General features: G+C 36.6%; 1 protein-coding gene across 3 annotated transcripts in view; it reads left to right on the forward strand.

The window, feature by feature from the left end:
- The window catches only part of ADAM9 (ADAM metallopeptidase domain 9), a 180991-nt gene that overhangs the window by 52317 nt on the left and 112208 nt on the right, over positions 1-16466 (forward strand). For all 3 annotated transcript variants that reach the window (XM_037812841.1, XM_037812840.1, XM_037812842.1), the window contains 2 exons: positions 12388-12469; positions 12957-13090. In XM_037812841.1, the coding sequence (XP_037668769.1) occupies positions 12388-12469; positions 12957-13090 (216 nt within the window). The remainder of the gene's footprint in view (positions 1-12387; positions 12470-12956; positions 13091-16466) is intronic.

Raw genomic sequence — 16466 nt, forward strand, 5'->3', positions numbered from 1 at the left:
ATTCCTTTGGATATTGAAGATATTGTTGTGCTTTAGTTGAGTGGATTTGGCAGCCTTGTCAGAAAGTGTGAGTCCTCCAATTTTGTTCTTCTTTCCTAAGATGTTTTTGGCTAATTGGGGCCCCTTACTCTTCCAAATCGATTTGATGATTGGCTTTTCCATTTCTGTAAAGTAGACTCTTGGAATTTTGATTAGGATTGCGTTGAATCTGTAAATCAATTTGGGTAGAATTGACGTCTTAATGATATTTAGTCTTCCAGTTCATGAACACACAATGTTCTTCTATTTATTTAGGCCTTCTTTGATTTATTTATTTTAGCAATGTTTTCCAGTTTTCTGTGATATAACTCCTTTACATCTTTGTTAAATTTATTCCTGAATATTTGATTCTTTTAGTTGCTATTGTAAATATGATTTTTTTGCTTGATTTCCTCCTCAGATTGTTCTTTACTAGTGTATGGAAATTCTATTGATTTTTGCATGTTTATCTTGTATCCCACCACTTTTCTGAATTCATTTATTACCTCTAGTAGCTCTTTTATAGATTTTTTTGGACTTTCTAAATAATAGGATCTTGTCATTTGCAAATAGCAAATTTTACTTCTTCTTTCCAGTTTTGATGCCTTTTATTTCTTTTTTCTTGCCTAATTGCTCTGGCTAGAACTTCTAACACAATGTTGAATAACAATGGTGACAATGGGTGTCCTTGTCTTGTTCCGGATCTTAGAGAGAAAGCTTTCAGTCTTTCACCATTGAGTACGATGTTAGCTGTGGGTTTTTCATGTATGCCCTTTTTTATCATGTTGAGGAAGTTTCCTTCTGTTTCATTCTTTTGAAATGTTTTTATCAGGAAAGGATACTATTCCATAATTTTTTTTTCTTTTGTTCTTTTTATTGCAAGCTTTATTAATATATATTCACATACCATATAATCTATCCAAAGTGTATAATCAGTTTCTCACAGTATCACCACCTGGTAGTGCAGTCATCATCACACTCAATTTTAGATCATTTTCATTGCTCCTAAAAGAAAAATAACAGACATACAAAAAGAAAACCCCAAGTACTCCTTACCCCTTATCCCCCTCTATTATTGACCCCTAGTATTGGTGGTACACCTGTTACCATTGATGAAAGAATATTAAGGTATTACTGTTAACTATAGTCTGTAGCTTGCAATAGGTAATTTTTCCCCATATATCACTCTATTAACTCTTTGTACAAGTGTCATATATTTGTACTAGTTCATGAAAGAACTTATTTATATTTGTTGTGTTCATCAGTGACATACATGTCTCTAAACAACCCCTTTCAACCCAATTCACCTACAATTCAGTACTATTACTTATAATCCCAATAATGAGCTACCCATACCTCTATCTATTTCCAAATATTAAGGTCAACCTTGTTAAGAATTCTGTACGTAATAGGCAACCATTCCCCATTCTCTAGCTACTGTCAATCTCTAGGTAACCTGTATTCTACATTTTGTGACTATGAGTTTACGTATTCTGGTTAGTACATATTAGTGAAATACAATATCTGTCCTTTTGTGTCTGACATTTTACTCAGCATTATGTTCTCAAGGTTCATCCATGTCATGTGCTTCAGGACCTCATTCCTTCTTACTGCTGTATGGTATTCATTGTTTGTAAATATCACATTTTGTTTATCCATTCATCGATTGATGGACTCTTGAATTGTTTCCATCTTTTGGCATTTGTGAATAATGCTGCTGTGAACATCAGTGTGAAAATGTCTGTTTGTTTCCCTGCTTTCAGATCTTCCATGTATACACCAAGTAGTGGAGTTGCCGGGTCATAGGGCAACACCATATTTAGTTTTCTGAAGAACTACCAAACTGTTTTCCACAGTAGCTATACCATTTTACATTCCCACCACAGTGAATAAGTGTTCCTATTTCTCCCATCCCATCCAACACTTGTAGTTTCCTAAAGCAGCCGCTCAAACAGCCGTTCTTTAGGTGTGTGATGATATCTCTTTATGGTTTTGATTTGCATTTATCTAACAGCTAATGAAGATGAACATTTTTTCATGTGCTTTTTAGCATGTATTTTGTCTTTGGAGAACTGTTTATTCATGTCTTTTGCCCATGTGATAATTGGGTTATTTGTCCTTTTATTGTTGAGTTATGGGCTTTCTTTATATATGCTGGATATCAAACCCTTATCTGATGTGTGGCTAGCAAGTATCTTCTCCCATTGAGTTGGCAGCCTTTTCGCTCTTTTGCCAAAGTCCTTTGAAGCACAGAAGTGTTCAGTCTTGAGGAGTTCCCATTTATTTATTTTTACCTTCATTGCTTCTGCTTTGAATGTAAGGTCTACAAAGCTACTTCCTATTACTAGGTCTAGAAGATGTTCCCCTGTATTTTCTTCTAGGAGTTTTATGGTACTGTCTCTTATGCTTAGTCTTTGATCCACCTTGAGTTAATTTTTGCATAGGGTGTGAAGTAGGGGTCCTCTTTCATTCTTTTGGATATGGATATCCAGTTCTCCCAGTAGCATTTATTGAGGAGACTATTCTGTCCCAGTTTGGTGGATTTGGGGGCCTTGTCAAAAATCAGTTGACTGTAGATCTCAGTGTCTATTTCTGAACTCTCAATTCAATTTTATTGATCAATGCCTATCTTAATGCCAGTACCATGCATTTTTGACCACTGTTACTTTCTAATAAGCTTTAAAGTCAAGAACTGTAACCCCTCCCACTTTATTCTTTTTCAGGGTGTTTTTGGCTATTTGAGGCCTCTTTCAATTCCAAAGAAATTTGATAACTAACTTTTCCAATGCTACAAAGTAGATTGTTGGAATTTTGATTGGTATTGCATTGAATCTGTGGACCAATTTGGGTAGAATTCACATCTTAATGACTTTTAGTCTTCTCATCCATGAACATGGAATGTCTTTCCTCTATTAGGTCTTCTATGATTTCTTTTAGCAATGTTTTGTAGTTTTCAGTGTATAGGTCTTTTACATCCTTGGTTAAGTTTATTCCTAGATCCTTGATTCTTTTAGTTGCTAATGTGAGTGGAATTTTTTTCTTAATTGCCTCCTAGGATAGCTTATTACTAGAGTATAGAAACACTACTGATTTTTGTGTGTTGATCTTGTGTCCCACCACTTTGCTGAATTTGTTTATTATCTCAGGTAGCTTTGTTGTATTTTTCTCAGGATTTTCCATGAATAGATAGGATCATGTCATCTGCAAATAATGTTTTAATTCTTCCTTTCTAATTTGGATGCCTTTTCTTTCTTTTTCTTGCCTAATTGCTCTAGCTGGAACTTCTAGCACAATGTTGAACAACAGTGGTGACAGTGGGCATCCTTCTCTCATTCCAGATCTTAAAGGGAAGGTTTTCAGTCTTTCCCCATTGGGTATGATGTTAGCTATGGTTTTTTCATACATGACCTTTGTCATATTGAGGAAGTTTCCTTTGATTCCTACCTTTTGAAGTGTTTTTATCAAGAAAGGATGCTGAATTTTGTTGAATGCCTTTCCAGCATTGATCGAGATAATTACAATTTTTCCCTTTCGATTTGTTAATGTATTTTATTACATTAATTGATTTTCTTGTATTGAAGCACTCTTTCATGTCTGTAATAAATCCTAATTGGTCATGGTGTATAATTCTTTTAATGTGATGTTGGATTTGATTTGCAAGTATTTTGTTGAGAATTTTTGCATTTCTATTCATCAGGGAATTTGGCCTGTAGTTTTCCTTTCGTAGTATTTTTTTAATCATGTTTTGGTATTAGAGTGATGTTAGCTTCATAGAATGAGTTGGTAGTGTTCCCTTTTCTTCAATTTTTTTGGAAGAGTTTGAGCAGAATGGTATTAATTGTTCTTGGAGTATTTGGTAAAATTCCCCTGTGAAGCCATCTGGTCCTGGGCTTTTCTTTGTAGGGAGGTTTTTGATGACTGATTCAATCTCTTTACTTGTGATTGCTTTGTCGAGGTCTTCTATTTCTTTTCGAGTCAGTGTAGGTTGTTTGTGTATTTTGAAGAATTTGTTTCATCTAAGTTGTCTAGTTTGTTGGCCTACAGTTTTTTTTCGGTTTCCTCTTATGATCTTTTTTACTTCTTCAGGGTCTGTGGTAATGTCCTCCCTCTCATTCCTGATTTTATTTATTTGCATCTTTTCTCTTTTTGACTTTTTCGGTCTAGCTAAGGGTTTGTCGATTTTATTGATTCTCAAATAACGAACTTTTGCTTTTATTATTTTTTCCTTTTCTTTTCTTTTATTCTCCAATTCATTTATTTCCACTTTAATCTTTGTTACTTCTTTTCTTCTGCTTGCTTTGGGGTTAGTTTGCTGCTCTTTCTTCATGTTGTTTAGCTAGGTCTTTGGTTTTAGCTCTTTCTTCCTTTTTTTTTTTTTGTTATTTTTGTGATCGTTTTTTTCACATACCATCCTAAGTGTATAATCAATGGCTCTTGGTATAATCACATAGTTATGCATTCACCACTACAGTTAATATAGGAACATTCTCAGTTTTTCCAAAGGAAAAATATCCCATACCCCTTATATCACCCTATTATTGACATATAGTTTTAATATAGTTCCTTTGTTACCATTAATGCATCTTCCTTCCTTTTTAATGGAGACATTTAGGGCTACAAATGTTCCTCCCAGCACCACCGTCGCTGCTTCCCATAAATTATGATAGTTGTGTTCTTGTTTTCATTCATCTCAAGATACTTCCTGATTTCTCTTGCAATTTCTTCTTTGACCAACTGATTAAGAGTGTGTTGTGTAACCTCTGTATATTGGTGAAAGTTCCAGTTCACTAGTGGTTATTGATTTACTTCTTCATTCCATTATCAGAGAAAGTGCTTTGAATAGTTTCAGTCTTTTTAAATTTATTAAGACCTGTTTTGTGTCCCAGCATGTGGTCTATCCTGGAGAATGTTCCATGAACACTTGAGAAGAATACATATATTTTGCTGTTTTGGGGTGCAGTGATCTATGTATGTATGTTAGGTCTGATTCATTTATCATATTATTTAGGTTCTCTTTTTCCTTAATGATCCTCTGTGTAGTTGTTCTATGTTTTAAAGTGAGTGGTGTGTGTTGAAGTCTCCCACTATTATTGTAGAAAGGTCTATTGCTTCCTTCAGTTTTGCCATGTGCTTTGTAGCACCTTGATTATGTGCATAAACATTTATTAATGTTATTTCTTCTTAGTGAGTTGTCTCTTTTATTAACATATAATGTCCTTCTTTGTCTCTTGTAACATCTTTGCACTCAAAGTCTATTTTATCTGATACTAGTATAGCTACCCTAGCCATTTTTTTTTTTTTTTGGTTATTGCTTGCATGGAATATCTTTTTCCATCTATTCATTTTTAGCCTATTTGTATCTTTTGGTCTAAAGTGAGCCTCTTTTAAATAGCATATAGATGGATCATATTTTTTAACCTGTTTTGCCAATCTGTGTCTTTTAATTGGGAAGTTGAATCCATTGGCATTCAATGTTATTATGTTAGGGTGTCCTTACTTCAATCATTTTTATCCCTGCTTTTTATTTGTTAGATCTAGTGTTTTTCTCTTTTTTTTTAATCCTTTTAGTTACCCTTCCTGATAATCATCATTTCCATACTCTCCTCCAAGCCTTGCTCTACTGTCTCATCTTCTTCAGCCAACAGAACTCCCTTTAGCATTTTTCCAGGGCAGGTCTCCTGTTAACAGATTCTCTCAGCATTTGTTTTTCTGTGAAAATTTTAAACTCTCCCCCACTTCTGAAGGGTGGCTTTGTTGGATAAAGAATTCTTGGCTGGCAATTTTTCTCTTTCAGAATCTTAAATATATGGTACCACTGCCTTCTCACCTCCATGGTGCCCATTAGTCGTCAGTGCTTAGTCTTATCTGGCATCTCTTGTATGTGGTGAATTGCTTTTCTCCTGCTGCTTTCAGGATTCTTTCCTTCACTTCACCGTTTGACAGTCTGATTGGTATGTGTCTTGGAGTGGATCTATTGGATTTATTCTATTTGGGGTATGTTGGGCTTCTTGGATTTGGATATTTATATATTTTATTAAGGTTGGGAATTTTTCCCTAATTATCTCTTCAAATAATCTTTCTAGCCTTTTCTCCTGCTGGGATACATATAGTTCTTATATTTGTGCGCTTTGTGTTATCAGTCATTTCCCTGAGATCCAATTCAAATTTTTCCATTTTTCCCCCATTTGTTCTTTTGTGTGTTCACATTTAGTTGTCTGTCCTCTAGTTTGTTTATTCATCTGCCTTTTCAAATCTACTGTTGTGTGTCTCTAGTATGTATGTACGTATGTGTGTGTGTGTGTGTATATAGTTTTATTGAGATTGTTCACATACCATACAATCATCCAAGGATCCAAAGTGTGCAATAACTTACCCATGGTACCATCATACAGATGTGCATCCATCACCACAATTAATTTTTTCCTCAATTTTTAGAACATTTTCATTACTCCAGAAAAGATACAAAGACAAAAAAGAAAACTTGAATCCTCCCATACCCCTAACCACCCCCCCGCCTCCATTATTGACTCATAGTATTGGTATAGTACATTTGTTACTGTTGATGAAAGAATGTTAAAATACTGCCAACTGTAGTACATAGTTTGCGATAGGTATATTTTTTCCCTATATACTCCTCTTATTAACTTCCAGTTATAGTGTCATACATTTGTTGTAATTCATGAAAGAGATTTCTAATATTTTTACAGTTAATCACGGACATTGTCCACCGCAAGATTCACTATTTTATGCATTCTCATCTTTTAACCTCCAGCTTTCCTTCGTTGACATATGTGGCTCTAAGCTTCCCCTTTCCACCACATTCATATACCATTCAGCACTGTTAGTTATTCTCACAGTAACATGCTACCGTCACCTCTGTCCATTTCCAAGCACTTAAGTTCAACCTAGTTGAATATTCTGCTCATAGTAAGCAACCGCTTCCCATTCTTTAGCCTCGTTCTATATCCTGGTAACTTTTATTTCATGTTTATGAGTTTACATATTATAATTGGTTCATATCAGGGAGACCATACAATATTTGTCAGCAGCAAGAGAAAAGTAATCATCCAAGGATCCAGAAATAAGTGTCTGACTTATTTCACTCAATATAGTGCCCGCAAGATTTCTTCATTAGCCCATTTTTTTTAAAGATGGTTTTGTTCACCCACCGTACGTTCCGTTCTAAGTAAATAATCGATGGTTCCCTTATAATCAATGTATTTATGCATTCACCACCATCACCACTATCTATATAAGGGCATCTCCATTTCTTCCACAAAGGAGGAGGAAGAGTCAAAGAAGGTAGAGAAACAAAAGAAAAAGAAAAAGAAAGAGAAGAAAAGGACAACTAAAAAGCAACAAAAGTAAAAGTAGAATTAGACTAAAGTAGAATAAAAGAGTCAGACAACATCACCAATGCCAAGAGTCCCCTGACCCTCCCTTATCTGCATTTAGCTTTGGTATATTGCCTTTGTTATATTAAAGGAAGCATAATACCATGTTTCTGTTGACTACAGTTTCTAGTTTGCATTGACTGTATTTTTTCCCCCAATACCACCCCATTTTTAACACCTTGCAAGGTTGACATTCATTTGTTCTCCCTCACGTAAAAACATTTTTGTACATTTTATCACAATTGTTGAGCACTCTAGGTTTCACTGAAAACAGTCCCAGTCTCTGTTTTTCCTCTTTCCTTCTGATGTCCCACATGCTCCTAACCTTCCTCTTTCAATCATACTCGCAGTCATCTTTGTTCAGTGTACTTACATTGTTGTGCTACCATCACCCAAAATTTTGTTCCAAGCCTCTCACTCTGTCTTTTTCTCTCTGTCTGTATTGCTCCCTTTAGTATTTCCTGTAGAGCAGATTTCTTGTTCACAGACTCTCTCATTGTCTGTTTGTCAGAGAATATTTTAAACTCTCCCTCATATTTGAAGGACAGTTTTGCCAGATATAGGATTCCTGGTTGGCAGTTCTTCTCTTTCAGTATCTTAAATATATCACACCAGTTCCTTCTTGCCTCCATGGTTTCTACTGAGAAATCCTCGCATAGTCTTATCAAGCTTCCTTTGTATGTGATGGATTACTTTTCTCTTGCTGCTTTCAGGATTCTCTCTTTGTCTTTGATGCTTGGTAATCTGATTTGAATGTCTTCATGTAGGTCTATTCAGATTATTCTTTTTGGTGTATGCTGCACTTCTTGGATCTGTAATTTTATGTCTTTCATAAGATATGGGTAATTTTCATTGATTATTTCCTCTATTATTGCTTCTGCCCCTTTTCCCTTTTCTTCTCCTCCTGGGACACCCATGACATGTACATTCATGTGCTTCATGTTGTCTTTCATTTCCCTGAGACGTTGCTCATATTTTTCCATTCTTTTCCCTATCTTTTCTTTTGTGTATAGGATTTCAGGTGCCTTGTTCTCCAGATCCTGAGTGTTTTCTTCTGCCTCTTGAGAGCTGCTGTGGTTTGTCTCCATTGTGTTTTTCATCTCTCATGTTGTGCCTTTCATTTCCATAAATTCTGCCAGTAGTTTTTTCGAGCTTTGATTTCTACCTTTTGTTCCCCCAGTGTTTTCTTTATATACTTCATCTCTTTTGCTGTATCTTCCCTGAACCCATTAATTTGGTTTTTGATTTGATTTAGCGTATTTCTTTGAAAATATTTAATTGTTTCATTAAAGTGAAACAATATCTCAACTGTATCTTAATTAAGGTGTAAGTTTGTTCCTTTGACTGGGCCATATCTTTGTTTTTCCCATTGTAATTTGTAGTTTTCTCTTTTCTAGGCATCTCTTTTCCTTGGTTACCCCAATCAGATTTTCCTGGACCAGGATGAGTTCAGGTCTCAGAACGGGGTTATATTCAGGGTGTATCTTAGAAGAATGACAGGCTTTCCTGTGACACCTCTAGCTGCTGTGCTTTTCCTAACCTGCCCACCTGTCAGCTTGTTGCTCCCAACTGTTGTAAGGAGGTGTGGCCCCCTTTAATTTCTGTTTTGGCTGTTTTTCCCTGGGGTTGGGGTCTGAGTTTTGAAGGGAAGCCTGGCCCTAGATCTGGGCCCCACCTCCTTCCTCTTACGGAAGATACAACCCCTTCGGAGTTATCTTCTGCATTTGAATTGGTGCTTCTTTTATCTCCACCCCTGTCTGGGTCAGAGACTGCGAACTGAAAATGGCTGAGGTTCTCCACTGAACCACTCAGGTTGAGAAAGAAAAAGGGAAAGAGAGCCTGTTTTCAGAGCCAGTTCCTGCCCCCATTTCACCCACTGGTCAGAGAGAGCCCCTGGTCTTTCTGGCTCTTTAAGGTCAGTTGTCTCTAAAAGCCTCTGTCTGCTTGTTAAGGGTTTTGTCTATGTTTGTAGCTTGTATTCACCAGTCCATATTTGATAATTAAAACCCCAGTTGGAGCTGAGCTGAGCTATATTCACTGGTTCTGGGAATGCTGGTTTCTTCTACAGTGAGGGCTTGCAGCTCAGCCTGCTGTTGGGGGAGGAGACTCCTTGCACAGTTCTGCAGGATTTACTTACAGATTTTATGCTGCAGTCTCAGCCATTCCACCCAATCCAGGTTGGTGTACGATGTGTGGACAGTCATGGTTGTCCCTCAGCAGTTGTTCCAGATTATTTACTAGTTATTCCTGGTTGCTTTTTAGTTGTTCTAGGGGACTGACTAAATTCCACTCCTCTCTATGCCACCATCTTTCCCCTCCTCTCTCCAGTGTATTTTTAATTTGATCTACAGTATCTTTTATTTCCAAAAGATCTTCCATTTTTCTATTTATTCTTGCAAATTCTTCTTTATGTTCCTCTCTGTTTTCTTGATATCCTTTATCTCTTTAACCATGTCATTAACATTATTTAGGAGATTTGTTTGAACATCTTTGATTAGTTGTTCCAAGTTTTGGGTCTCCTCCGACTTTTGAATTTGATCATTTGGCTTGGCCATGTCTTCTTGCTTCTTCATGTCCCTAGTGATTTTTTGCTTGTTTCTTGATGTCTGATCTCAGAAATTCAGTGTAACGCCCCATTTTGTTTTGTTTTGTTTTTCCCTCTTTGAGGCTTTTCTGCTCTGGTTTCTTCCTTGCTAGGGCAGGGAGCCGGATGGGGTTAATCCAGAAAGATGGGTTACTCTGGAAAAATCTGTTTTGCATTTAAGTTGTCCAGCCAACAGTAGCTGGATTGAGTGCACCACTTAGCAGCTCCTGAGGTCCCCTCCCACTCTGGGGGTCCTTTTTTATGCAGCACTCCTAAGCAGCTTGAGTTCCACCCTGGGTCTCTGCGTACTTGGGTCCCTGTGCCTCGATATGCATGGGGTTGCAACTCACTGATAGGAGTTCTTCTATAGTCTATTTCCATTTTGGGAGGGATCTGGGCTGCTTCCTCTGGGCGACTCCCAAGCTGCATGGGACCAAGTGAGGAGAGGGGAAGAGGACTGGCCAGTTAGTATGATAGTTTCCTTCCTGTTATTTTTCTCTTTCTTCAGTTCAGCAATTATGGAGTCCTTCTCAGCCTCTAGTATCCTCCAGAGTTCTCAGCAAGTGAAATTTGTCCTTTTATTTGCTGAATCTCTGGGAAAGAGTTTTCATGGGATGTCTTACATTGCCCTGTCAATGACATCCCTCTCCTCTTGGGGTTTTATTGTACTTTCTGGGATATTTCCTTCAATTTGTCTGCTAAAGAGGTTTTTATTCAGTTTTTAATTTATTTTGTCATATTTTTAACATTTAAGAGCCCTTTTTGTCCCCTTTATTATTGCTTTTTATAGAATCAAGTTCTTATTTCAAGGGTGCAATATTTTTCTTAATCTCTTTGAGGTTATTGCCGATATATATTTTAAAAAATTTATGGGATTTTCATGGAAGTATAATAAAACTTTAAATGTACATAAAATTACTTAAGACACATAAACTCCAAAATCTGACAGCAAAACTGCTACTTAAAAGTGAGTTTAAAAATTTTATTCTTTTAAACATTTTTCTCACTTGAGGGCTGACTTTTTCCTGAAAATGTTTTAATTTATATAGGCTTTTTGTTTGTTTTTGGCCTCCCTTACTATTAATGGCTCATAAAACTCACATATTTTTCTAAGAAGGCGTTTCCTTTGATTTAATTTTTTGTTAATGTTAGTGTCGGTTAATTTAAAGCATTGGAAACACCTGTAACCGATAGGCTTGGTCCTAACCTTTTAATTGATTTCTAGTAAAATTACACATGTAAGTATCTTCATACCAATGAGAGTGTCCTCCACTTCACAAAAGACCCAAAGGAGGGGGCTTCAAGCACACTCAGTTTAGCTCATTATATCTTCCAAACCACACCTAGTAAGCTGTATTTTCTCCCTCCATTTGTTTGGTCTTCATTTGTCCTGTTAGAGGCTTTTCCCAGATGTCTGATTGTTTGTGGTTAAGAGTGGGGTACTAAAAAGCCTTTTAAAAGCTTTGATTGTATGAGTGGCTTTGGGATTATGACCTTCACTAAAGGGTGATCTGGCTGGAGTGTTTCACTGGGAATCACTTTATGTCAGTACCTCTAGTTCTCATCTATTGGGCTGGTCAGATTCACCAGAGAAGGATTTATTCATTCATTTAAAAGATATTTATGGTGTATTTTCTATGCATCGGGCACTGGAGAATAGCAGACAAAATATACAAAAATTCCTACTCTCTTGGAGTATGTATTCTGGTGCAGGAGATTGGCCATATATCTGATATAAATGAATATATGTAGTATATAGTATGTTAAGTAATGATAAATGGTAAAGAGAAAAATAAAGCAGGAAGGGGAGATGTGAAAGTATTAGAGGACTGAGTTTGACATTTTGGCTAAGATGGCCAGGGAAGGGCTCACTGAGAATAGGACTTTTGAGTAAAGAGGTGAGGGAATGAGTTAGGTGAATACTGGGGAAGAGGGAGTAGGACCTGAGATCCGTGTGTGACTAGCCTGCTTGGGGAACAACATGGAGACCGCTGTGACTTTTCCTCCCCTTGTGCTCATCCCCCCACAGCCTTCTATGTGAATATAGTCATTGAGTTTGTCATTTCTCTTTCATCACGAAGATTTGTTGAATGAATAAATGTTAAGCATGTTAGGAAAGTTTTTCATCCAGAAAATTAAAAAAAAACTTGGTTTTTTATCAAAAAGATAGCTTCATTTGTCTGAAAAATGTAATTGTAATATTATTCTCATTCCCTGAGAATAAAAATAGAGGCACAACAAGATTCTTATGTTATTTTTATTTGCCCTTTTTTCCAAGTTTTTGTAGGTTCTACCAAACCAGGTTGTTTACTCATAAATATAGGAACAAAGGGTTCCTCCCCCCCCAACCCCAAGTACGTTTTATAATTTTTGCCTCCATTTTTTATTTAGGAAGCAGGGTTTTGGTGGGACTGCAGGAATGGCATTTGTGGGAACAGTGTGTTCAAGGAGCCACGCAGGCGGGATTAACGTGGTATGTTTTTGTTCCTGAATTTCAACTTTGAACGTCTGTATTTGGAAAGTATCAAGCTGTTATTGACTCTTTACTTCCTCCCAGAGTCCTTAAAATGTCATTTTGGGCCCCACGAGGGACATAGTAAAAGTGGCAGATATTTGTTTTTCTCCAGAGACTACATCAAGTTTTCTAATGTTTATTATGTGTTTATTGGCTCCTTACTTCTTATTGATAAGGAAACAGAGGCTCTTATTTGAGAAAATTAAATTAGAGCCATTAATTTGTTCTCTCATAAATGACCATAAATAATCTACCTCTTGCTGAAAGGGTCCATCTCCATTATCTGTTTCTCCAGAGTGAAATGCATGGAGACTGTCTAGATGCCTGTCTGATAGAAGCAGTCATCATTGTAGGATAAGTTTCCTTTTGTGAAAAAATAATCTGAGACTCAAAACATTTCCTTTTTGTTCAGAAGCCTAATTAATACCTTCCTGTGTTTGAACAGTTCGGGCAAATCACTGTGGAAACGTTTGCATCCATTGTTGCTCATGAGTTGGGTCATAACCTTGGAATGAATCATGATGATGGGAGAGATTGTTTTTGTGGAGCAAAGAGCTGCATCATGAATTCAGGAGCATCGTGAGTGACTGAATTCTTTCTTCTTACTCTTCTTAATATGGAATTGTAGATCAGTGTTTCTTAACTTCTGCGTGGCATTCGTGTCTTATGTTAAAATTATTCCTGTCTCCCTGAAATTAATTATATGATATGCCAATGAGGAGTCTATTTGTAATTCCTTAAATAATCCCAGAGAGCATTAAGAAAGAAACTTGGGAACAAGTATGTGACTGCATTCTTCTGTAAACCAGTTCATAGACCAAAGGAGTGTAATAAGTATGTGCAAAAATTTATATCTGAATTAGAAATTAGGGGAAGGCTTTTGCTAGATTTAGTATAGATTGGATTAGATTTTAGGACTACATGAAGCATTTACTCACAAACCCCTTCTTGACAAAGTGCTGTATTGTCACTGTAAGTAGAAGAAATCTTGGTACATTTCTAGTGACAACTCCTGTTTTATAGAGATAAATGTAGGAGACAACATAGAGAGGTGGAGAAAGAAGAGTTAACATTTATTGAACTCTTTTTATGTACCAGGCACTGTTCTAAGCACTTTATCCTTTGGCCTGATTTGCCTTAGTCCTCACCAGATCTGCTTCATTCATATCTCTAATTGAAGTCTGAACTCTTTTTCAGCTTTTTAAACCGTTGCTATATGATGTAATACTGACATTCATAGCTGCTGAGCTGTAGTTCTGAGTTTCAGGTGTCACACAGATAATGAAGTTCCGACCGACCAGGGTGTACACGAAGAGCCTAGCATCTCAGAATTTGGAGAGAACCATTACAACTCAGGAACAGATGTGACTGCTATAAGAGCTTACAATCTAGCAACCATTACACTAAGCATTCCCCCAATAAGCTGTGCTCTAAGATTCCATTCTCAGAGTTTACACATTGTAGTTTGTCCAAATTAGTGAGACATTATGTTTGTTTAATTTCTGGTGAACTTCACTCAAAATACCATCCTCAAGATCCATTCACCTAGTTGTGTCTCTCACAGCTTCATGCCTTCTTCCAGCTGCTCAGTATTCTATTGTTTGCATACACCACAATTTACCATTCCGTTCATCAGTCAGTGTACCCTTAGACCACCTCCGTCTGTTGCAAATCGTGAATACTGCTGCCATAAACACCAGTGTGCAAGTGTCCATTTGTGTCTCTTCTCTCAGATCTTCTAAGTATATATCCCTTAATGAGGTTGCAGGACCTTATGGCACCCACATACTTAACTTCTTGTGGAACCGCCATACTGTCCTCCAGATAGGCTACACCGTTCTACTTCCCCACCAACAGTGATTCGGTACATCTCTCTCTCCATATTTTTCCATCCCTCTGTTTATATTTTCTCCCTGCAATTTTAAAGAGATATATTCACATCTATACAGTCATCCACAGTGCACATTCAGTTGTTCACAATATCATCAGATAGTTGTGCATTCATCACTACAATCAGGACTTGAACATATTCATTACTCAAAAAAAAAAAAAAATTAAAAAAAGAATAATAAAAAAGATTAAAAAAAAGTAAAATACCATACAAATAAAAGCCAATTCATTTCTGATATTTTGCTTAAGCAAACCAAAACAACTTGTTCTCATTTTTTTCCTTTCTACTCTGTGTCAAGAATATTGGGAGAATATCATCTCACACCTACTAGAATGGTATTTTTATAAAGGGGGTTTATTAGGTTACAGATTAACAGTTCTAAGGCCATAGAAGTGTCCAAACTAAGGCATCAACAAGAGGATATCTTCACTGAGGAAAGGCTGATGGCATCTGGAAGACCTCTGTTAGCTGGGAAGGCATGTGGCTGGCGTGTGCTGTTCCTTTGCTCCTGGGTTGCATTGTTTTCAGCTTCTGATTCCAGTGGCCTTCTCTGTAAGTTCCTGTGGGTTCTCAGCTTCTTCAGGGAAAACTCTTGGCTTCATTTCTTAGCTTAGCAACTCTAAATGTGTGGTTTCAACGGCTTTCTCCAAAATGTTCCTTGGTGTTTTCTCTCTAAGCATCTCTCTGAGCGCTCTTCAAAATGTCTCTGCCTTTTATCCTCTCATAAAGAACACCAGTGAACTAAATAAGACGCACATTGAATGGGTGGGGGCCATACCTCCATGGAAATAATCTAATCAAAAGGCCCCACCCACAATAGGTCTGTCCCCACAAGATTGGCTTAAAAGAACATGGCTTTTTCTGGGGTACGTAAAGATTCAAACCAGCACACAAGTTTTCGTATTATTGTCAGAAACCTTGTGCTAGATCTCTTCTTCCCATATGAGTGAAAATATTATCTTTCCCCATTCTTTTGCTATAGACAATTGATTGTTCATTCCTTCTGCTTTCTTCTTCAGCTGGTCAGTCTGTCAAAATCTTTCAGCAGTCCACATTCAAAGACACACACTAATGAACACTACTAAAATGTTCCTGGTAGCTCAATCCCAATAGCCAAGAACTAAGACTTCTCCTTCCCTGGAGACTTTGAACCATTTAGTATTCTTCTTTACTGTTCACTAATGTTGGGCATGACTTCTAACAAAAAGGATCTATTCCTTACAGTTCCTTGGGTGTACGAAAGATCCAGCCATTCATAGGATTATTTCCTCAATAAATATATCGTCACGTAGTTTTCACTTCCACTACTGCTTTGATACCATTACTCAAACTGGTGAAAAGGTATTCTTTCGGGGCACCAGTATACTCTAATAAATTTTTAATGTGAGTTGGATTTCCTGTAGGTCCTTGGTACCTATGTGAATGTATTTCTCACTAGTCTTGAAAGATAAAAAATAGACAATGGTAATAACTGAAAATATTTTGTGGTTATTGAGTAAACAATAACTAAAAAAATAAACAGGTAGAATATATAAAAATTGCATTTGTATAAATCTCACACAGACAGCTCATGTTGGATAATTTCTAAAAACCCCTATCTTCAAATTATTAACCCTGGTTCCCATGAGTTATCATAGAAGACATTTAAAGCTCGAACTCAAAAGTTATATAGGAATAGCAAAAAATCTGCAGTGTATTTTGCCTCTTGGTGGCTGTAGTGCATCCCTACTGAAATCTCCCATTTACATTATTTTCACATAACCCTGAATAAGTGATAATGTGAGGAACATAGGAATGTTATTCTGCAGAATGAAAGAAGATTGGGAGAACATTTAGGTAGCTTCACATATTTGAATAACATTTACTATGGAAGATAAATAAAACTATAGTATGTAGGATTAGATAATTTTTAAGAACCCTCATGATACTGAGATTCTATGATTTTGTATTTAAGTTAATATGTTTGGAAAATATTTTCATGGAGATAAAATATAATCAAAATAGTGAACTATTTGGTAGTAGTGCAATGTTTAATATTACTAAAATAGATGTTAATTCTCATTT

Source organism: Choloepus didactylus, chromosome 20, assembly GCF_015220235.1.
Source record: "Choloepus didactylus isolate mChoDid1 chromosome 20, mChoDid1.pri, whole genome shotgun sequence".
Classification (NCBI taxonomy): domain Eukaryota; kingdom Metazoa; phylum Chordata; class Mammalia; order Pilosa; family Megalonychidae; genus Choloepus; species Choloepus didactylus.